The sequence below is a fragment of the Microtus pennsylvanicus genome, chromosome 7 (assembly GCF_037038515.1).
Source record: "Microtus pennsylvanicus isolate mMicPen1 chromosome 7, mMicPen1.hap1, whole genome shotgun sequence".
Lineage (NCBI taxonomy): Eukaryota > Metazoa > Chordata > Mammalia > Rodentia > Cricetidae > Microtus > Microtus pennsylvanicus.
The window spans coordinates 110,888,284-110,911,547 of NC_134585.1; the positions used below are offsets into that span (position 1 = coordinate 110,888,284).

At 43.3% G+C, this 23,264-nt stretch overlaps 1 protein-coding gene across 3 annotated transcripts in view; it reads left to right on the plus strand.

Annotated features, from left to right (window-relative positions):
* Positions 1 to 1,510: 1,510 nt before the first annotated feature.
* Hipk1 (homeodomain interacting protein kinase 1) overlaps positions 1,511 to 23,264 on the plus strand; it is a 50,367-nt gene continuing 28,613 nt past the window's right edge. For all 3 annotated transcript variants that reach the window (XM_075981741.1, XM_075981740.1, XM_075981742.1), the window contains exons 1-2: positions 1,511 to 1,642; positions 12,856 to 13,933. In XM_075981741.1, the coding sequence (XP_075837856.1) occupies positions 12,858 to 13,933 (1,076 nt within the window). In that variant the 5' untranslated portion in view covers positions 1,511 to 1,642; positions 12,856 to 12,857. The remainder of the gene's footprint in view (positions 1,643 to 12,855; positions 13,934 to 23,264) is intronic.

Below are 23,264 nucleotides of genomic sequence, written 5' to 3' on the forward strand. Positions count from 1 at the left end.
CTCACTAAGCAGGCATGCTCATTCATTCTTGTGTCTTGATATTTCCAGGGCCAGGCCAACGTGGGGACTTCATGTTCTCTAAACAGAAGGAAGTTTCTGTGAGAATGAGCAAACAAACCTGCCCTGTGGGACTGAATGCTTTTGCTAACCCTGGCTCTCCAGGGAAATGAACTTCCCTGTTGCAGTGGTAAGAAGAGAAAGTCAAATGACTTTCCTTAAAAGGTATTATAGGATAGTCTAGAAAAATTTTGTGAGGTGAATTCAAAGAAATCAAGGATGTATATAGTAAGTGAGGTGTCAGAAACATAACAGATAGAAAGGCTTCCGAAGTCTGCTCCCCTCCTCAGAGAGAGAACATGTAAATTAAATATCCATGGTGGCAGTGGCAGACAGTCACTGACTTTAGTAATCTGTGAGATGGGACACTTGGATTCTCCCCCAACCTCACTTTGTAGACCAAGCTGGCCTTCAACTCACAGATCCACCTGCTCTGCCCCTTGAATCCTCGGATTAAAGACAAGAACCATCCCGCCCTACTCTCATAAATACTAGCCTCTAAAAATGTTCCCCATTTCAGGCGTCAACATTTTACGCGGCAGAAGGCATATCTGAAGGCCTACGGCATCGCTTGAGACTGAGTTGGCAACTGTGTATTAAGATAACCCAGTTTTCAGTGTCCGTTTTCTTAGAACATTGTGCCCAGCGCGCTGTTTCCTGAGTCCTCTGCCTCTCTACGGTCTGTGGAGGTAAGAACATTTTCGTTTACTGCATGCATTTAGGAGTTGAGTTCGGAGTAGTTGTTTTCTTCTTTCCTCTCACACCGCAATGGGAACGCTTCAGTCAGTATAGGGAGGCGTCCAGATCCCGTCTGCTGCCAGAAAGTACTCGACATGGCAGCGAACCACTGAAGCCTAAACTGAGATAATTCTTCATCCTCGGGGCTTCTCAGGTAGTCTATGTCTCCCCGAGCTGCCCAATCGCTAGGATACGCCTTTGTGTGGGGGGGAATCACACTGGTTTGGGGTGATGTCACATAGGCTGAGATGACATCTACCAGCGGGAAACCCGACAGCCTCCAGACGCCGGTAAACCACCTCGGAGACTGCTGAGCGGAGGGGGCCGGGGAATCCGGTCCCCACACACTGTCCACGCTGGCTCCCCACGGAGGCCCACCCGCTCCTGCGGCCCGCAGCAAGAAGCAATGAACCCGACCGGCCCGCTCCTCCGCACTTCCGCCTCAGTAGGTGTCATGGCGCTAGGAGGCTGAATGGTTCCGGCGAGGCGGGGCCGGCCGGATGAGGGCGGGCGCTCGGGGCTCCATTCGTCGGGTCTGGCGACAACGGCAGCTGCTGAGCGAAGGGCCGGGCCGTGGCCCCGGACGGCAGCGGGAGGGCGAGGCGGGAGCGCGCGGCGCTGAGGCGGCGGCGGCGGCGGGAAGGGGCCGGGCGGCGGGGCAGGCGAGAGGCTGGCGAGGCTCCGGCCGCGGGACGGGCGCGGGGACGGCTCCGGGGGGCGGGGGCCGGGGCCCGGGCCGGCTCGTGCGGGGGGTATGATGACCCGGCGGCGGGGCCCCGGATCGCGTCTCCTCCGCCGCCTCCTCGCGGCGGCCCCGGCTCGCGGCTGAGAACTACACCCACCGGCGGTGAGTCAGGCCGGGCGAGGATGGATGGGGTCCGGGCGCCCTGCGGTGGGCGCCCCGAGGTGGCGCCGAGCGGGCCGCGGGCTGCCGGGGGCGGCCGGCTTGCACCGGGAGCCTCTCTGGGCAGGCCCCGCGCGGCCCCGGGAGCCGCGTCCCGCTGCCTGGTCGCGAGCGGCGGGACGCGACCGTGTGCCCGGGAAACTCCCCCTGCCTCCTGCCACCTCCCTCCCGAGCTTGCTGTTGTCCTCAGGTGACAGGGGCCCGTCTGGCGGCTCCCCACCCTCCGGTTCCCCGCCCCTTCCCCTGGCTGCGGTGGCAGGTCCCTATGAGAAGCTTGTGCGTGAGCATGTCACCCCACTGCCTGTCGCTCTAGTTCGGGCGTATTTGTGCTTCGGGGGACCGGGAAGCCGTGTCTAGAGAACATTGTGGTGGTCGGGTTGGTGTGGAAGCTTTTCTGTTCTCTTCACTCACGTTCTGTAATCGTTGAGTTTGTAGTTTGTGATGGTGGGTGGTGAGGCTCTGTGGGGACCAGCCACTCAGATGTGTTTTTTTTTTCCCCCAAGACAAAGCTAGAGGTCTTTTTCAAAAGAAACTTTTGCAGTCTGTCGTTACTTTCAAAGCCAAAACCAATAAAAACCCCAAACGGTTAAAGGAAAAGGTGGAAACAACCAAAATGACTTGGGTAGGGCCCGCGCTATAAACAGCTCTGTGGGGAAGAGCCCCCTTTGTGCTTTGGCAGCCGAGACCTGAAACTTGGTCTCCAGGAGCGTCGGTCTAACCTCCAGTTTGTTGTGGTGACGAACCATGAGCAATGGCCTGTGTGTTTATGCTGGGCGCGCTTTCTTTCCTGTTTGGGGATGGGTACTGGGAATGGAAGGGGGGTGGGGTGGACAACCTCAAGCTCCAGTAAGTAAATCTTTACGTAACCACTGACTCGGTCGTGGATATTCATCTTAAGATGCTCATTCTTGTCTAGTTAGTGACACTGAGAAGTCTCAGTAGTGTGGTGAGGCCACATTCTAGTTTCAAGAGTAGATTCTCCTGCCGGAGACCGCCCTTTTTATCTTGTTTCTTAGTAACTCTGAAAACAGCAGTGTGGCTTCCTGCTCTAGATGAAGTGGGGTTAATTTAAGTGGCTGATGTCCTCAGCAGAACCTACAATTTTGCTCTTGTTTGTATAAAGCTATTTTTGATTCGTGGTCTGTAAGATTTTTTGTTGTTCTTAAGATTAGAGAGAATGCAAACCTTTGTCAGCTTTTCTTTCTCCATTTAAAAACCTAAAGCTTTCTGTAAAACAAAAACTTAACTGATTTTACCTAATCATTGTTATTCAGCTGGTTATTTTGGGTATTTGCATGCAATTTCATTAGGCCTTACCATATGATGAAGGCTTTAAGATAGCTTCTCAGCTTGAAGGGTATTTTGTTGAAGTGTTTGAGATAGAAACTGGAGGCTTCCAAACTGGTAAAGCATCTGACAGAAACTGTGACTGCGATCTTGTCTGTGTGCCAGCTCTGGTTTGTGATAGTCTCATGGCCAGTTGATTTCTGGACATTGTATTATATTTTACAGATTTTAGACCAAGCTGATTGGTAATGAGATTTAAAATCAAACCAGATCTTCCTCCTGAACAAAAAAAAAAAATAAGTCAAAGTTCACATTTCTCTGGAAAACAGAATTCTTTCCTCCTTTGTTTTTGTTTTTATAAGCCCAGATCCACCGATCCACCAGTGGTTTGTTGGTAGAAATCAGTGAGCCGGACCTGCCTGTGAACTTCTTAGACTTGGAACTTGTGCAGCTTGTTGGTTATGTATTTTAACTCGGCCTTTCGTAATTTGAATAATTTTGTAAGCCTGAGCAGTCTGATCTGTCAGCTGCCTTTTTCTGGACTGTGTGACAACCGTCTAGGTTTGGTTAGGCCTTTCCCTGCTAGTTCCTCTCCAGTTTCTTCCCTTGTAATTCATGTTATTTTGCACACTGGTTATTTTTTTTTTTTTTTTTTTTTTTTTTTCGAGACAGGGTTTCTCTGTGGCTTTGGAGCCTGTCCTGGAACTAGCTCTTGTAGACCAGGCTGGTCTCGAACTCACAGAGATCCACCTGCCTCTGCCTCCCGAGTGCTGGGATTAAAGGCGTGCGCCACCACCGCCCGGCTGCACACTGGTTATTAAGATTATTTTCTTCTTTTTGTTTGTTACTAATGCTTTGTTGACCAGGCTGACCTCACACTCCTGACCTGAAAGGATGGTTCTGGGTTAGCATCGCTGAAACTTCATGGTGCCTGGTGTGGGTCTATTTTTGCCTTTGATTTTGCCTTTTGTCCTTTTTTAATTGTAGAAATTCAGCTAGTGTATTATAATATATTCCTGTAGTACATACTTTGTCACATTTATTTATTCAGTGTGTGCAGGAATTGGTTTTCTGTCATGTTTTCAGGCCTAGCAGCAAGCGCCTCTACCCACTGAGCCGTTTTGCAGGCCCTCTAGTGCCTTTTATAGTTCCCTCTTCCTTTTAGGGTGCGTATTACTTCAGCAGTCTTCTGAGGTTATTGAATAAGATGTTCTATTTCTAAAGTCACCTGGTACCATGTTTTCCTTGCTGCTTAATGAAAAGGAACCAGGAGACCTGAATTCTTTGCCAGCATTTTGCTCATTAGCTTTGTGTAAAACTTATTTGGCCTTCTTGAGTTTCTTTTTTTCCATATTAGAATTAGAGGATGTTAGAAAGATTCTTTTTAAAGTCTGTTAGCTATAAAAGTCCAGTACTTTTTTTTTTCTCTTTCTTTCTACTTCTCTAGTCAAATATATTTCCTTCCTCTACACAGTTCCTCATTTTTCCATAGCCCTTGGATCCTGGCAAAAGGCACCCCATTCTTCTTGAAACAGCCTCATCTCCTCCCATCTGCCAAGCCATTGTTACCTTACTTAAGCCCTCCTTCTTTCATCTTTGCTGGCTGATCTGAACTGGGCCCTCACTTGGTGGTGTTTGTGTTTTATAGTGATCTCTACTTTGTTCTTATGTTGGGAACTCTTTGTGCTGTTGTTTTCTTTATCAAACTTTATAAATCTTGTTGATTATCTCTGATAAATATAAAATAATTCACATTTCTAACACAAAGGACCTATTTTCTTCTGTTCTGTTGCAATAGATTTGTTATGCAGAACCAGTCTAAGCAGATATTGAAACTGGGGGAAACATCCTACTTAGGAGGAAAGCATCCTTTTGTTTTTTTGTTTGTTTTGTTTTGTTTTTGTTTTTTGAGACAGGGTTTCTCTGTAGCTTTGGTGCCTGTCCTGGAACTAGCTCCTGTAGACCACGCTGGCCTCGAACTCACAGAGATCTGCCTGCCTCTGCCTCCCAAGTGCTGGGATTAAAGGCGTACGCCACCACCGCCCGGCAAAGAAAGCCTCCTTTAGCTTGCTAGTTTATCAAAACTTGTCAGGGCATTTTTTTAAATGGCTGAAGGTACACAGAGTTGTAGATGATCTCCTGGCAGCTAACATCACCTTTCCCACACCCTGTTTTGCAATACCAGTTGGGAAACTGGTTTGTCCTACACAGTCCCATATGAAGGAGGAAGTACTGCCAAGGGGTGGCAAACTTTGATTCAAATGTTGTTCATTAGGGTTTCAAGCTTACTTTTTTACTTCAGTGTTACTATGCTTAGAACAGTAATATATTATTACAGACAAAAGACTGTAATTTCTGTCACATCATGTATTTCTCTAATTCAGTCATAATTATTTCTGAGATTCCCCTACATTTATGTATGGAACAATAGTGTGATGTCTTTATAGTCAGTCATGCTAGGAAATACTTGGCACATACTGTATGCCAGCCATTATAATGGGTGCTAGTGATAACAGAAAAGAGAGAGGAAAACTGTGATGTCTCACTACCCTGATTTTTTTTAAACATTTATTTATTTATTATGTATACAATATTCTGTCTGTGTGTATGTCTGCAGGCCAGAAGAGGGCACCAGACCTAATTACAGATGGTTGTGAGCCACCATGTGGTTGCCGGGAATTGAACTCAGGACCTTTGAAAGAGCAGGCATTGCTCTTAACCACTGAGCCATCTCTCCAGCCCCCTCACTACCCTTACAGAATGTAAACTTGAGAAAAGAAGCTGGCTTTTATTTTTTAAATCATGTACATGCGTGTGCGCACACACACACACACACACACACACACAACATACACACATGTCGGGACAGTTCTCCTCTACTGTAGTTCTGGGGATTAAGCTCAGGTACCAAATGCTTGTATCTGCTCAGTTATGTTGCTGAACCACTACTAGTCAGCTTTAAAATGTTTTGTTTCTTAGGTTTATTAATTTTATGTCTATCAGTATTTTGCTTGAATGTGTATGTGTACCACTTGTGTGCCTAGTACCTGAGATCAGAAGAGAGTGTCAGCTCCACTACACTGGAGTTGATGTTTGTGAGCCGCCATGTGAGAGCTGAGAACTGAACCCTGGGCCACCTGCCAGAGCAACAAGTGAGCCAACCATGGAGCCACCTGTCTAACGGAGTCAACTTTTAAATAAATAAGTCTAAATAGTGATACTTAAACTCCAGAGTGGTCTCTAAGTTAGGTGAACTGTCCCTACTTTGCTCTTTGGGTCCTACATTTGCTTTCTCTAGTCTTCCCTGTCGTTTGGATCTCAGTTCAATTGCCAGCATCATACAAGGCTTTAATACCAATACCATGCAAGGCTTTTCCTGATGCCATCTCTATTATATTGTGTTTTCTCCATAGCTTACCACTATTTGCCTCTCTCTCTCTCTCTCTCTCTCTCTCTCTCTCTCTCTCTCTCTCTGTTTGTACATTAATTGCATTTCTCTTTCTCTCTTTGTGAGTGTATAGAGAGAGAAGGGGTGGTATGGGAGAAAGAACAAACTATCCCCAGCTGGATATAAGCTCTAAGAGATAAAAGACCATACCTATCTTTAATACCACTGTGTCTGTTTTGTCTAGAACAGTTTCTGGTAGGCAGGCATCAGGTCCTCAATGCATGTTTGTTAAGGGACTAAATTAAGCAAGTGTAACTGTAAAGAAAGTAGCGTGTGCTTTGGGAGTATTTATCAGGAGCCTGACCTACTATAAAGTAGCCCTAGGGAAGACTTCCGAGTATTTTTGTCTGATTAAATAATTTAGTAGAAGGAAAAATGTTTCTGTTTTATGTAACAGCCTAAAGTCAATGTTCTGTGTCAAAGTGGTGTTCCAGGTTAGTAGTCTGCGCCCCGCTCTGTGGACACTTCAAACCCATGCTTCCATCTTACCCTGCCATCGCTTGGATGTTGTCTCAGGGTAGAAGCTTGGGGCTCTGCAAACCTTATCCACTCATTGTTCTCTGCTGGCGAGGAAGACTGTTCAACATAGTCTAGTCTTGCGTCTAATAAAGGAGAAAGTAGATTTTTTTTTAAAATAAAAATCAACAAGCTCTAACACACTGAAGTGAGATTTAAATGGGGCCTAGGACACATAGACGTTAGAGAAAGAAAAGGCTAAGAAGGGAAATGAAGTTCAGTTGAGAAAAGCACATTGTATATGAAGGAACTTGGACTGGAGAAGTCAGGGCCTGAGTGTCCTGGGAAAGGAGTGGGTAAATCAAGTCTGTAAAAGTAACCCTAGGCCAGACTCTGTAAGGTCTGCTGATAAACACTAGGGCTTTGGGCTCTTCCTGAAGGTTTAGCTGGGGCGGGGGATGTATATTGTTTTTCCAGATGTACATTTCTAAAGCAAGCTTCAGCTAGGAGGTGAAGAGTGAATTGGGAAAGATAAGCGCGGGCAGGGTGCTTACAAGTACAATTTGGGGGAGACCAGGCAGGCTGTTTAAGTAAATAGTTCAGAATTTAAGTTTTAAGTAGCTAGTGCAGGAGGACTGGAGAAAACTTGAGTGGAGTAGAAACATTAGGTTTCTGGCGAAAGAATTTTCTCAAATTTTTATTTTACGTTTATATGTGTATGCGAACACATCCATGTATGCCAGTGTGGAGACCAGGTTGGTGTTGCATGTCCCCGTTTACTGGTAGCCATTTTATTTTTGAGACAGGATCATCTCTCACCGAACCTGGAGCTTGAAAATTGGGCAAAGAGCTCCAAGGATCCACCAGTTTCTGCCCTCTAGCAGCAGCGTGTACCCAGTACCTAACTTATATGTGGGTGCTAGGGATCTGAACTCAGGTCCTCAGGAGTGTACACTATTCCCCGAGCCACCTCCCTAGAGCTTGTTTTACTTTTACCAAACATGTACTCCTGGGCCGGGAAGATGGTCAGCGGTGAAGGTGCGTGTTGTCCATGCCTGGCCACCTGGGCGGAAGGAGAGAACGGATTCCACAGAGTTGTTTTCTGATCTCACATCACATCATGCCACACACACTCACTAATAACAGAAATAATAAATAAAGCATGTTCTTTTACTTATCTAATCTATTGATAAGAATGTATGTCAGAATGTATATTGGAAAATATATGTTCTGCATCCAGGACAGATACATGGGAGAACTCAATATAAAGTATTTATTGGTTTTAGTTATTTAGGTAATCAGTTGTTAGATTGTGTCAGAGAAGAAGGATGACACTGAAAACCCGAATTTGTTATAGGTACATTGGGGGGAACATGGAAGTTATGTACGCCTCTAATCCCAGCACTTGGGAAGCAGAGGCAGGGGGATCTCAGAGGCTAGTTTGGTCTACAGAGCAAGTCTCAGGATAGCCAGGGCTACGCAGTGAGACAAAAACTTTGAAAATGATTATCTCACCTGTGGTCCCAACCATTCCATGCAGTGTTGTGTTTTAATTGCTGCAGGGTCACCTGCCTGTGGTGAAAGCAGTGTGCAGTACATGCCAGGGAGTAAGATGCTCTTACAGAGCGCCTTTGAAAGCCTTTCACTCCAGCAGGGCATCGTTCGTGAGCAGTAGATACAAGTATTAAACAGCCTTTGCCTCTTAGTTCTACTTTGGGATTATTGCGGGGAGCAAATTTGTTGTGTTACGTTAGTTAAGTCTTTGGAAAGTGAATTTTGAAATAAAAAACTTTGTTCATTGCTGGAGCCAAGAGGTGAAATGTTTCAGGAAGTCAGAAATATTTGATTTATTGGAAGTTATCTTCATTTATACTGAAAAGATTTGTGATTTCTTTAACAGAGCATTATATACAGTAAAATACAGTCATCAATTCTGCCCCATATTTTTGTTTGACAAGTCTTGCCTAGGAAAATAATTGATCCCCATTTGCATAGGCAGATTTGTAGGACAGTATCTGTGTCTAGAAATGGCCTTTTTAAGTCTTATTTCAGAGTGGATTTATAAATAACAGTGTTAGTTTTTCTAGGCCATTTTGATTCTGTGTTTTCTTCTCACCTTGTTACTGAGGTCTGAGTGAGTGTCAGCCACATGAAGAATCCTGGTGCTAAAATATGTATGTGTGAGAAGGACTAGTGAAATCCTGCTTGTTTTTGTCCCTTGCATGGACTAGGTTTGTTTTTCTGAGTATGTTATATTCAAAATGTCCTAGGACATGTTTTCTTTCCTCTCTTTTTTGAGGGGTGGGGTCGAGTAATGTTGAGTGAAAATTTGAAGTCATTAGTATTTGTTATTTTGTTATAGGTCAAAAGTTGGCAGTAACATCACTCTGGCAAATGTAGTGTTTTTAAAGAGTATCTGGTAATGAAGGCTACAAAAAAACAGTGGCCAAGATGGTGCACACCTCAGAAGAGAGAGGGAGGAGGAAGGAGGGGTTCAAGGTCATCTTCAACTAAATAGTCAAGTTTGAGGCTAGCCTGGACTCAGTAAGAAACTGTCTTAAAACTCAGGCAATAAACAAATGGGTATTTCATGAATTCTGATATTACTTTATGACCTTGTCTTTTGATTTTGGGTTCTGTGAGGTAGGGTCATAAAGCCTAGGCTAGTCTCACACTTAGCTAAGGCTAGCCTTGAGCTTCTGACCCCCTCCGCTCCTACCATCTCAAGTGCTAATATGACAAGTGTGCCACCACTGGCCCTCAACCCCTTGTCCTTTACAGTGGCTTCAAACTGTACATTTTATAATAAAACTTCTTTTTATGACTTTTAACTACATAAATATCGTGCTCCATGTTTTTGCGTGAATTGTTAAATTTATATTTAAATAGGGAAAGCAAATTTGGAACATTTATTTCTTTTTAAGTTTGGCTCAATTTTATGATGGCAAGTAATACTTTGTATTTATTTTAATAGGCAAAATTTGTAAAGAAATTCCAAATTCAGTTTTGTTTTCTTTTAGAATTTTTTTAAAGATTTATCATTTTTATGTACATTGGTGTTTTGCCTGCATGTATGTCTGTGTGAAGGTGTCAGATCCTCTGGAGTGAGTTAGAGACAGTTGTAAGCCCCTATGTGGGTGCTGGGAATTGAACCCAGGTCCTCTTGAAGAGCAGCCAGTGCTCTTAACCACTGAGCCATCTCTCCAGCACCAAGACTTTTATTAACTTGGTTTTACATTGGTGATGTAGGTAGGCCAAAATACTTTGTATATACATGACCTCCTAAGTTGAAGTGCACTGGCCTTAGCTTTTAATTTGTACTTTTTTTCTCCTTGAGGTTCATATAAATTATGGAAACTTGCTTAAAGTAAAGCCAAACCACATTTTAGAAATTGAAGGTTGAAGATACATTTCTTCTTTGCAGCTGACTACAGTGCAGATAGTTCTAAGTTGTAATCAGGCACAAAGAAGTGCATGTATTTCTCCCCTCCCTCTTTCATTTAAATCAGTGCCAGGGATCAAATCCAAGGCCCTGTGAATTCTAGGCAGACACAATCTCTGACCTCCACTCCAGCCCCTGCACAATGCTTTTTCATGTTCTGTAACATCTATTGTCATGTTTCCTTCCTTTCTAATCATATGTTTATTTTCTTGTGACTTGTAAAATTATACTATGGGGGTTGGAGACTTCACCCATATCTTAAGAACCATGCAAACAAAAGAGAAGGACATGTAAAGAAAACAAAATCAAAGCCAAAGCATTTGAAAGTACTACAGTTTACGTATTTGTGTTAGTGAGTTGTAGATAATGAATTGGTAGGGGTCAAGTCTTTCTTCCAGCAAATGTTGTGTTGCATTAACAGATTCTGGAAGGGGCTAGGTGATAGAAGTGAGGAAGAAAACAGATGGTACCTGTCCTCATGGAATTTATACTGTGGGCAGGGATGTGACAGTAAATAATTTAAAATTATAGGAGAAGAACAACAACTTCATAATGGAAGGGACAAAGGAATGTGTGTGTGGGTGTGCACGTGTATGCATGCTGAGGGAGAGAAGAGGTTTGTATTAGAAGCTGATGTTGAGAGTCTTACAGGAACTGATGAGCATATGCCTGTAGTCTCAGCCCTTAGGAGGCAGAGGCAGGGGGAGATGGATCAAAGTAGGGAAGCTGGTCAGCAAGAACATTTTGAAAATTTTTTGGTGAGGCTTTTGAGTCTGTGGACATGTGAGTATGTTTGCAGGAACAGGATGTGTGAGTGTGTGTGTGTAGGCTACAGGCTAATGTCATATCTTTCTCAATTGCTCTCCATCCTTTTTTGAGACAGGGTCTCTCACTGAACTTGGAGCTTACTGATTCAGCCAGACTGGATGGCCACCAAGCCTTAGGAATCCATCTCCCCAGTGTTGGGATTATAGGTGCATACTGCTGTGCCTGGCTTTTATGTGGGTGCAAGGGATCTTAACTCAGGTCCTCATGCTTGCATGGCAAACACCTACTGGTCGAGCCATCTTGCTAGCCCCTTGGTTGATGGAAGAAGGTCATTGGCTAATAAAAAAACTGCCTTGGCCCATCTGATAGGGCAGAATTTAGATAGGCGGAGTAAACAGAACAGAATGCTGGGAGCTACGTAGCAAGCTCGAGGGTAGATTGGATACTAAAGGTCCTGTCTCAACCAAAACAACAAATAACCCCAACAACAAATAAAAGCAGTTCTTTGGAATTGAGTGTGTTTGAGGCAGTTCTTTGGAGGCTGTTTGCACTGTGAACTAGAATGCCAACTTGAACTGTAGTTAGGTACAGATCAGACAGGGAGAGGTGTGCGTGCATGTAATGAGTGTGTCAGGAACCACTGCTTTCCCTGCGTTAATACCCAATTCTCAGAAGAGCTCCAGACATGGCTGTGCTGTTACCATTATAGACATGAGGAATCCGAGGCTCATTGCTCCCTGATTCTTGGCTTGAGTCGATGGCTGTTTGGTGCCATACCATAACTGGGATAGGAAATTGAGAGTGTAGTGAGGCCTGTCAAGTTGGATTTTGGACATGTTGAACTTGAGGTGTATTATAGTCAAGTGGGCATTTGGATCAAATTTGGTGGGAGGGGTAGAAGAGAAGGAGGAGAGAGAGGGGTCTCCATTTGAAATAGAAATGTTAGGTTTGTTTTTTTTTTTTAAGATGACATACTGGGTTATAAAGAGGGAAAGTATAGAACTAGGAAAGGAGTTTGCTGTAGAGCCCCAAGGCCTCTGAAGGGAAGGCCCGGCTGGTGAGAAGAGAGCAGATGAAGATGACATGGCGTGTGTTCTGCGCTAAGAGTTTGGGCTTTATTCTTAGAAAATAGCTTTGGGGGGTCTAATGTTTCAGCTTACTGAACTTTAGATGTCTGCGGGAAATTCAGGACAGCCTGACTCTTATTTCCTCTCCCCTTATCTTTACATTTCTCTCTCCTTTCTCCTTCTCTCTTTGTCTCTCTCCCTTGTCTGACTCCATCTCCCTGTGTAGTCCAGCATGATTTCATGTACATGATGTGCATGTATGTGTCTGGTGTGTATGTCATCTTCAGACTGTGGAGGTCAGAGGACATCTTGTGGGAGTCACCTGTCTCCTTCCTCCGTGAGCATCTTGGAAGAAAGCTCACATTGCCGGCACTTGCCTTTGCCCACTGAGCTGTCTTACCTCCTGACCCTGTCTAAGGATAGCTTTCTGTACAAAGTCCTCTTGCCTTGTCGACCTGGGTGACTTCTGGTTGGTGGCGGTCTCTCCAGGGCTGGAGAGCAGAACACTATTTTATGTGTGGCTTGTGCAGAGGAGTGGACCTGTATCTGTGAATGTTGGTTAGGACTGAATTAGCCTTTGGGGGGCGGGAAACAGCGCGGTTTCAGTCTTTTATCAGCTACAATATGCTGGTGGTAAGCTTTGCATCGCGAACCCTTGTGGTCTTATTCTTGCTTTCTTTCCATGTAGGTATGGCATCACAGCTGCAGGTGTTTTCCCCCCCATCAGTGTCGTCGAGTGCCTTCTGCAGTGCGAAGAAACTGAAAATAGAGCCCTCTGGCTGGGATGTTTCAGGACAGAGCAGCAACGACAAATATTATACCCACAGCAAAACCCTCCCAGCCACACAAGGGCAAGCCAGCTCCTCTCACCAGGTAGCAAATTTCAATATTCCTGCTTACGACCAGGGCCTCCTCCTCCCAGCTCCTGCAGTGGAGCATATTGTGGTAACAGCTGCTGATAGCTCAGGCAGTGCCGCCACGGCAACCTTCCAAAGCAGCCAGACCCTGACGCACAGGAGCAACGTTTCTTTGCTTGAGCCATATCAAAAATGTGGATTGAAAAGAAAAAGTGAGGAAGTCGACAGCAACGGTAGTGTGCAGATCATAGAAGAACATCCCCCTCTCATGCTGCAAAACAGAACTGTGGTGGGTGCCGCTGCCACGACCACCACTGTGACCACGAAGAGTAGTAGTTCTAGCGGAGAAGGCGATTACCAGCTGGTGCAGCATGAGATCCTTTGCTCTATGACCAACAGCTATGAAGTCTTGGAGTTCCTAGGCCGGGGGACATTCGGACAGGTGGCAAAGTGCTGGAAGCGGAGCACCAAGGAAATTGTGGCGATTAAGATCTTGAAGAACCACCCGTCCTATGCCAGACAAGGGCAGATTGAAGTGAGCATCCTTTCCCGCCTAAGCAGTGAAAATGCTGATGAGTATAATTTTGTCCGTTCTTACGAGTGTTTCCAGCACAAGAATCACACCTGCCTTGTGTTTGAGATGTTGGAGCAGAACTTGTATGATTTTCTAAAGCAGAACAAGTTCAGCCCGCTGCCACTCAAGTACATCAGGCCAATCTTGCAGCAGGTGGCCACAGCCTTGATGAAGCTGAAGAGTCTGGGTCTCATTCATGCTGACCTCAAACCTGAAAACATAATGCTGGTTGATCCAGTTCGCCAGCCCTACCGAGTGAAGGTCATTGACTTTGGTTCTGCTAGTCACGTTTCCAAAGCTGTGTGTTCAACCTACCTGCAGTCACGCTACTACAGGCAAGTGCAAAATCCTGAAGAACCGTCCTCGTGTTTAACATGCATAGCATAGAAATCTAACTATACTACCCAAGAGTCTACTTATTTCTAGATTCCAAGATGGGAGCAGGGTTTGTTTTAGCTCCTTACATGTATATGTGGCATTCCTATAAGTAACATGCTTTTCTTGCTGACATCCTCTTTAGTACTAGCAAAATGAGCTCAAATTTTATTCTGAAGGTTGTTGCTAGCTGAATTGTGCTAGTTTCTGGCTCATTCCTGACTGCCATTACACCCGACTTTTCCCACTTGAAGGACTGACTGTACAAGATGATCCATCTGGGCAGATGCTGCAGGGGTTTCTTTAGCTCATACCTTGGCATGTAAATGTCTTGGGAACACCTTTAGATGTAACCTAGCAGCAGTTTATTCTTATTAGATGATTGCTGTGATCTTCTGTTTGAACATCTCTACAGTATTTTGAACTTACTTAGTTATCCTAAGATAGCCTGACCTAAGTATGTTAGTGATTTATCTTTCTAGAGCAGTACTTCTAATACAAGGCTCTTTTATTATTTTAAATTCTTGTAACAGTACTTATATTGGTATACACAATTTTGTGTGTTTTATAACCAAGGCTTTAAAAATGTGCTCTTCTTAGATCTTTATTTTACCTAGTCACTGATCTTAAGAATCTGATACTTAATAACATAAATAGCATATTGATTGTACAACCATTCAGTCCAGAAATGAAGCATGGACTAGGGTATGTAGCTCAAACACAGGATTTGCCTAGCCTGCATGAGGCTGAGTTTAATGCCTCCCCACACCAGAAATAGGTAACTATAAAATACATATTTATGTGTATTCTCTTAGGAGTGTGTGTGTGTGTGTGTGTCTTTTTTTGCTGGGGGGGGGAGGGGGAAGACAAGGTCTTACTATATAGCCTTGTTTGGCCTGGCTGGAACTTGCTGTGTAGATCAGGCTGGAATTGAACTCACAGCGATCTGCCTATTAGGATTAATAGATTTGTTATCTGTTTTCTTTGAATTTTGTTTATTTTATGTGTATGGGTGTTGTTAGTATGTATGTCTGTGTACCAAGAGTGTGCCTGGTCCCCACAGAAGTTAGATCCAGTCCTCTGCAATGAAGTTACAGATGGGTGTGATCTGCCATGTAGGAACTGGGAATTGAACCCAGGTCTTCTAGAAGAACAGTCAGTACTCTTAACCACAGAGTCATCTCTCCAGCTCCATCTCTATATCTTAATGATTTATGGTTCTTAGGTTAATCTGTTCTGCAGCACCCAGCAAGGATGTCTTTCCTTCTTCTGTTGAGAAATGTCTCATTGTATGTATATGCCACATTTTGTTTATCCATTTGTTGATAGGCATTTGGGTTGTTATCACCTTTCAGCTCTTGTGAATGATGCTGCTTTGAACACTGCTGTACATGTATCGAAATTCATGTTTTTAGGCTTTTCAGTTGGGTAGACTTGCTAGGTCTTAGGGAGTTGTGAGTAGCTTTGAGAAGCTATTAACTTGCATGGAGGCTGTGCTCCTATATTCCTCCCAGCAGCGAAGGAAAGTTCCAGTTGCTTCATGTTTCCTCCAACACTTGTTATTTTCTATATATTTTTAAAATAGCTATCTTTATGGGTATAAAGTGGTATCTCAGGTAGTTTTGATTTATGTTTTCCTAATCAGTGATACATTTTTCATGTCTTTATTTTATACCTTATACTTTTTTTGGAGAGATACTTAATTCATGTCCTCCGCCCAGATTTTCAGTTGGTTTTGTTATGTTTTAGAAATTAAAAAATATATATTCTAGGCATTAAGAGATATGATTTGCAAATATCTTGTATCCTTTTATAGCTTTTGAATCTCTTGCTAGTCTCTGATACACAAATCTTCTGACCTTGTTTATTCTTCAGGTGTCATGCATTACAAACCCATCATTGTGGAGTTTATCTCCTGTTCTCTTCTACAAATCTTAGACTTTTAGCTCCTACATTTATCTATTTAAGTTCGAGTTAATTTATTTTTGTGACAGGTTTTTGCTATATAACTCTGGTTGACCTGGCACTCACTTGGTAGCTCAAGCTGGCTTTGAACTCAGCAGTCTCCTTCCTGGCTCAGCCTCCTGAATACTTGGATTGCAGGCATGGGCTACCACCCCTTGTTCATTTTTTTGTTTTGTTTTTGCTTTTGTTTTTTGAGACAGGGTTTCTCTGTAGCTTTGGAGCCTGTTCTGGAACTAGCTTTTGTAGACCAGGCTGAACTCAAACTCACAGAGGTCCTCCTGCCTCTGCCTCCTGAGTGCTGGGATTAAAGGCATGTGCTACCACCACCCAGCTCCCTTGTTCAATTTTTATTGTTTAAAGTAATGCATAGGGGCTGGAGAGATAGATGGCTCAGCGGTTAAGAGCACTGCCTGCTCTTCCAAAGGTCCTGAGTTCAATTCCCAGCAACCACATGGTGGCTCACAACCATCTGTAATGAGATCTGGTGCCCTCTTCTGGCCTGCAGGCATACATGCAGACAGGATACTGAGAATACTGTACACATAATAAATAAAAAACAAAATTCTTAAAAAAAATAAAGTAATGCCTAATTTAATTCTTTTGCATGTGACTATTTCACACACGGACCTTTGCTCTAAAGACTGTCCGTTCCCCCAGTGAATGGTCTTGGCATCTTTGTCAAATTAATTCCACCATATATTTAAGAGTTTATTTCTGTATCCCATACTGTTAATTTCTGTATGTCTATCTAAGCAGTGGTTCTCAACCTGTGGGGCACGACCGCTTGGGTGGTCGAACGAGCCTTTCACTGGGGTCATATATCAGATATCCTGCATATCAGAAATTTATATCAGTAGCAAAATTACAATTGTGAAATAGCAGTGAAAATAATTTTATGGTTGGGGGTCACCACAACATGAGAAACCATATTAAAGGGTCACAACATTAGGGATATTGAGAATCACTGGTCTATAGGATAGATTTTTCTATTTTTTCCTTCCAGTCATAGGATTTAATAAAAATAACATTGACATCGCAAATTTTTTTGGGTAGTGTAGTACTGACAGCTTAATAATAGTCTTTTAATCTATCCTCACTTTTAAAAATCTTTATGGTTTTATAAAACTATGACATGTTTTGCTTGAAACGAGGCAAAGGAGCTCGCAGGGCTGTGGTTCCCAGTGTCACCCTGCTCCTGCATCCCAGGCTGGTGTTGAAATTTTTCACTTCAGTTTACTTATTTATGACTTGGGAGATTTAGGCTCCAACTGCATTTGCTTCTGATATTCCCCTTTGAGCTCCCCTCCCCCATACAGTACAAAAGCACCGCATGCTTACAGGTGTGCTGGAGAGCTTCCTGCCCCATTTCCATTCTCTGAGGGCGGGAGGTGAGAGCCCAGCAGCTCAGGCAGGAGCTTCTCAGCTCTGAGCCAGTCCTTGGTGTGCAGGTGTTCATTAACCGTTTGTGTGCCCTCTCAGAGATAGCTAGGCGGTTTTAAAACAAAACGGCAGAACAAAAGGGGATGTAGGATATTTTATGAAATCATTTTTGATTGTATCTTTACATAGAGACTAAAAGTGATTGATTTTTAGTATTAGGCTACTAAATCTGTATACTTTTTCCTTTTGGTTTTGATCTTATAAAAAATTAAGGTTTTCCAAGTTTTAAAGTATTCTACAAAGCTACTTATGAATTTGGTTGTTGGCTTTAAGAATAATTTCAAGGGGAAGTAAACGTACTTCTTAAGTGTCTTCTGTTCCCACGCCATCACTGCGAGCAGCTCAGCATCCAGGGCTTGTGGCTCGGCCTAGGATTCCCCTGCGTGCTGTGTTGTCTCATAGTAATACTTGATAACAGCATGAGCAGGTAGAAGAGCTGTGCAGGCAGCCCTCCCTCATCCCTGGTTTTGTCCTCAGTGGGCCTTGAGCATCCTCATATCTCTTTGTTGCCACCACCACCCCCCCTTTTTTTTTTTGATTTTCGAGACAGGGTTTCTCCGTAGCTTTTGGTTCCTGTCCTGGAACTAGCTCTTGTAGACCAGGCTGGCCTCGAACTCACAGAGATCCGCCTGCCTCTGCCTCCCAAGTGCTGGGATTAAAGGCGTGCGCCACTACCGCCCGGCTCACACTCCCCCTTTTTTGTCTTTTGCAAACCTTTAGCCGAGGAAGCTGCCTTCAAATCCACTCTTTTAAGTTTACATTGCTATGTCCCAATGTTAAACATACCCAGATACTACCATTTGGCAGAAATTTGCCACACTTAGCCGGAGGCATGGCTAAAGGATCCAGGCAGTGGAAATGTTTGAAAGCTGCTGTCTTTGGGGCTGGAGTTTTAGGGACAGAGGTCTGCCACACTTGCAGCTGCAGGGCTTTGCTCTTCTGTACAAACTAGCCAGCATTTGTTTCAAGCTTAGATCACTTTGTTATTTATGGGTCGACACTGTAGAGAAGAAAAGTATAGCTTAATTTATCCTACACAAACAATCTAATTTCCTGTAACAGTGAAACTACAGTTTCAATCTAAGCCACAGATGCAGGAAGTTGGACTTTATGTAACATCTCTAATCTGGTGAATAAGTAGGCTTGGTGCCTCAGCTAAGGGAAGAAAGAAACTGAATGTTCATGAAAACAACCAAAGAATGATTTGTACTCGGCTTGCTGTGGGTGCCAGTGAACTAGGGCTTTATGACCTTGGAGGAGCTTTTCAAAATTGGGAAATGAACGTGCAGGGACTGCTGTTTCTGCCATGTGGCTATTTTAATTAGTACCTTTAGTGCTTGTGCTTTAAGAATGGGGCTGTATCCTCTAAGGCAATGGCTCTCAACTGTCTTAATGCTGTGACTAGAAATACCATTCCTCATGTGGTAGTGACCCTCAGCCATAAAATTATGTTGTTGTGGCCTGGAGGACTGGCTCAGCCCGTTAAAGGCTAGGCTCACAACCAAAAATGTAAGAGTTCAGTTCCCAGCACCCATGGCTGTCCCTCAAGGTACCTTAAAAAATTATGTTATTGCTACTTCATAACTATAATCTTGCTACTGTTATGAATCATAAATATCTCTTATGCAGATATCTAACATGCAAATCCTGTAGGGGTTGAGACTCACGGTTGAGAACCACTGTTAGAGAGAGACACATTATTCAAAAAGCAGAATTAGTAGCATGTTCCTATTGAAATAAATGCTGCTGAGTTTGGTTGGTTAGTGATGTAACTCAGTGGTAGAGCAGTTGCCTAGCAAAGGCAAGGCCCTGGGTTCAGTCTTCATGGGGGGAGGGGACAAAAACAAAAAAAAAAACCAGTTGTGCTTTCGGGTAGATCTGAGTTCAAGGCCAGCCTGGTTTACAAGGAGTTCCAGGAGGGGCTCCAAACCTACCCGGAGAAACCCTGTCTCAAAAAACCAAAGCAAACAAAATACTGCCAAGTTTGTTGTTATCATCTCTAGCTTCCTCCTACACTCCAGCACGTAGTCTTTTTATTGCCTGTGTATTACAGTGTTGTAACTGGAATCAGACTAGATAAGTAATTATCTAATTCATCCTTCCTTTTTTCCCCTTTCTTTCTTCCTCTTTTATTTAACTTTGAGACAGCACCTCCTGGTGTAGCCTGGGCTGGCCTTGACCCTTCAATCGTTGTGCTTCTGTTTCTTAAGTGCTGGGGTAACAGTATGTGCCTGGTTCGGCCTTCTTAAACACATAGCAGAACCAGGGTTTCCATGTCTGTAGACTTTCCAGTACTGGGGATAAGATTCAGGACTAGCACATGTTAAAAATGCCCCCTACACCGAACTACCCCTCCAACCCCTCCAAAGACTTTATATTAAGACTGGAGAGTCTAAAGGAGGCCTAGAGGAAAATGCAGTGAGAATAATTTCAACAATTGAAATCTCAATTTAGAGGTGCTGTCATTGTTTGGTAAAGGGGAAGACACTTCATTCACTAACTAGAGGTTAAGATGAGTGTGTTTAGGCTCAGTGAGGAGAAGCCCCCACTGCAGCTTTCTTTCCTTCTTACACTCCCTTTCTTCTTTCCTCTTCTTTCTCCTTCTTCCGCCCCCCCCAACCACTTTATTTGTTTGTCATTAGTTTAAATCCATGAGGTTTTCTTTAGTAGTTGCCTTTGTGTAAGGGAAGAGTTGCTATCTTGTGTGGATTTTCTCTGAGAGCTGTTGGCTGCTTTTGTCATTCCAGAACCAGGGGACCCGAGGAAAAACAGATTGCAGCCAGCCTTCACTGTGTTGTTTTTTTTTTTAAATGAGGCTGGAATTGGTGTTTTCCTTAATTTCTTTGACACTTCAAGCTGTGTTATTTTAAAGAAGTTAAAAACTGGGCTGGCCCACTATTCCCTCCTGATCTACCTTTTCAAAAATGTCTTTCTGTAAGGTAGGGCTGCTAAAACCTGCGGGTCCTCGGTCTGTGCTTTGGAATGTTCTCAGCCCAGTTTTTATTCCGGCACCAAGCCATGTGTGCTTGCCCTGCCAGCTATTTCTGGCGCTGTCGTGAACTTGGAAATTGATGTTGCTGCTCACTGAAAGTAAGACATTTCCCCCCCTTTTTTTCAATTTTAGAAAAGCTTTTATATTTTTTCTGGGTACTCCTTTTCTCAGCTTTATTAATTCTCCTAAGAACATGCCATAGTGGTTGGAATTTAATTGAATTTTGGAATTCCATCAGTCGTAAATGGCTGCAGTTACTTTCAACATCACACATCACTTTTCTTCCTTCCTTTTCTTTTGTAAGACAGTTTCTGGAACTGCCATGTAGACCAGGTTTGCAGTGGTCGTCTTGATGGATCACTGTATGAGCGCAGCTGTGACGACTGTGGGTTGGGTTCCTATCAGACACTACAAAAGCTGGGGATATTTGCTCTACTCCAGCTGTCTAGCAGAATGAGTCTGAACAGGCCTAAATTTTCTACTGTTTCAGGGTAAGCATCAGGAAATGTCGTATAACCTACCTGTTTCCTAAGGGTGTTGATGTTTAATTACCTGTAGAAGCTATTTTTTTGGGAGGGGAGGGATATTCTAGGCAAGTCATGGTGATGCAGGCCTGTAGTTCTAGGGCTTGGGAGACCAAGATAGGAGAATCCCAAATTCAAGGGCAGCCTGGGTTATAAAATGAGTTCAAGGCCAAGTGGGACTACATTGCAAGAGCCCCATGGCTCAGAATATTAAAACAGCAGACAGCCAAAACACAACAACAATATAACCAATGAATCTTTTCTCAAGCAACTCAACACACACACACACAGCATAACAATAATCATGTATTACCTAAAACCAAAATTTGGAAAACTTAGGCAATCTGTGAGGATGCATGTCCAGTTAGATGGCTCTTCATGGAGGGATCCGCTTTTTGTTTTCCTCTTACATGAGAGAGTTGTATCAGGAATATATTTTCAGACCCCCAAATCTTAGATTTATTGGAAGGAAAGAACATTTTTAGAGAAAGTGATGAAGGTATCAGAGTTTGGATCGTAGATCCAGTCTGCCCAGGTGTCATCATTTAGTAGTGTAGCCTCAGACAGTTAATTGAACCTCTCAGTTTCTTCATCTGTCAAATGAAGATAGCGCTTTATCTCATCGACCCTAAAATGCTCTAATTGGCTCCAGGATGCCGCATTATTGCCACATGAAAGGAGCAGCATCGCCACTAACCTGAGCTATATCTTCATCTGTGAAACGTTAGAAAATGAAAACAAAGCCAGGCAGTGGTGGAGCACACCTTTAATCCCAGCACAGAGGCAGAGGCAAGCGGATCTCTGTGAGTTCAAGGCCAGCCTGGTCTACAGAGCAAGTTCCAGGACAGGCTCTAAAGCTATAGAGAAACCCTGACTTGAAAAAGAAAAAAAAAGTGAAAACATGTGCAATTTAAGAATTGCTGGTGTGCCGGGTGGTGGTGGTACACGCCTTTAATCCCAGCACTTGGGAGGCAGAGGCAGGCGGATTTCTGTGAGTTCGAGACCAGCCTGGTCTACAAGAGCTAGTTCCAGGACAGGCTCCAAAACCACAGAGAAACCAAAAAAAAAAAAAAAAAAAAAAAAAGAATTGCTGGTGTGCAACAATGCTTATGATTCAACATTTATGAAGACTTTAGAAGTACACAGCATATGGTACGCACTGTCATTTCTCATTGTTACTGTATTCATGTTACCTGTTCTCATTCAACTGCTCAACAATTTGAGATTGTTCTCATTCAATTTGCGAGTTGAGATTTTAGTGGTTTTTTTTTTCATTTTTTGTGGGAGAAATATATATATGAAGGTCATAGGATAACTTTTTCAGGTTGATTCCTTCTACCATGTGGATTTTGGGGCCAGAATTCAGGTCCACAAGCTTGGTTTGCCTTTTTATCCACTGTATATAGTTTTTTAGTCATACTTTGAGAAAAGTCTACTTATGCATGCCACCATTCCAAATAAGTTGATGAAGGTGAGGATGTAGCTAGTATGTATTTAATTCTGCCGTGTGCTGAGAGCCATCCCTGCTCTATCACTTACTGTAGTTTTAGGCAGCTCTCTCCTGTCTCAGTTTCCTGTTCTGTCAGTGGGAATAGTAATTTCATTTCAGATGTGTTCGCCTATAGAGTACTCTTAGTTTATGGATTATTGGACTTGAAGCATTAATGAAAATCAAATTTCTAAAAAAAAGCGTTTTAAGACTCAAAATAATGGTGCTGAAATAATAATTTTTATACCTAACATTTACATATTCTTTTTATGTGCCAACTACTGACTCAAGATTTTATTAATTTATTTCAATTTTGTATGATAGGTGCTCCCACTGTCTGCATTGTGTATCAGAAACCCAAGGCATAGAGTTGACGTTAGATGGTGACAGTTATACTAAGTAATGGGCCTGAGGTTCAAACTCCCATAGGTTGGCACTTGAGTCTGCTGCAAATACCAGTTTTTCAGAAGTCCTTTTTGTCATGAAGGTAGTAAAACAACTAAGATGCTCAGAAAAAAAAATCTTTATGATCTTTTATTTGTAATTATAATATTTAAAAAGCTCTCAAAACAGACATTTTTCCTTTGAGTTTAATATAACTTCTTTATCATCAGGACCTGCCTTGAACCAGAACAAGATTGGTTAATGTCTTTATTTAGCCAATTTAATATGCTTACTTAGAGTATTATTACAGAGATAGTAATGTATCAATTGTGGGCACTATCATGAACTCTGGTGGGGTTGTTGGATACATAGATTATGTTCTGTATTACCTTTCTGCAGTTCGAAACTTCCGAATTTTTTTCAAGGTGGCATTCCTCCGTTTTGTTCTGACTGTCCTGGAACTCACTCTGTTGATTAGAGACCTGCCTGTATCTGAG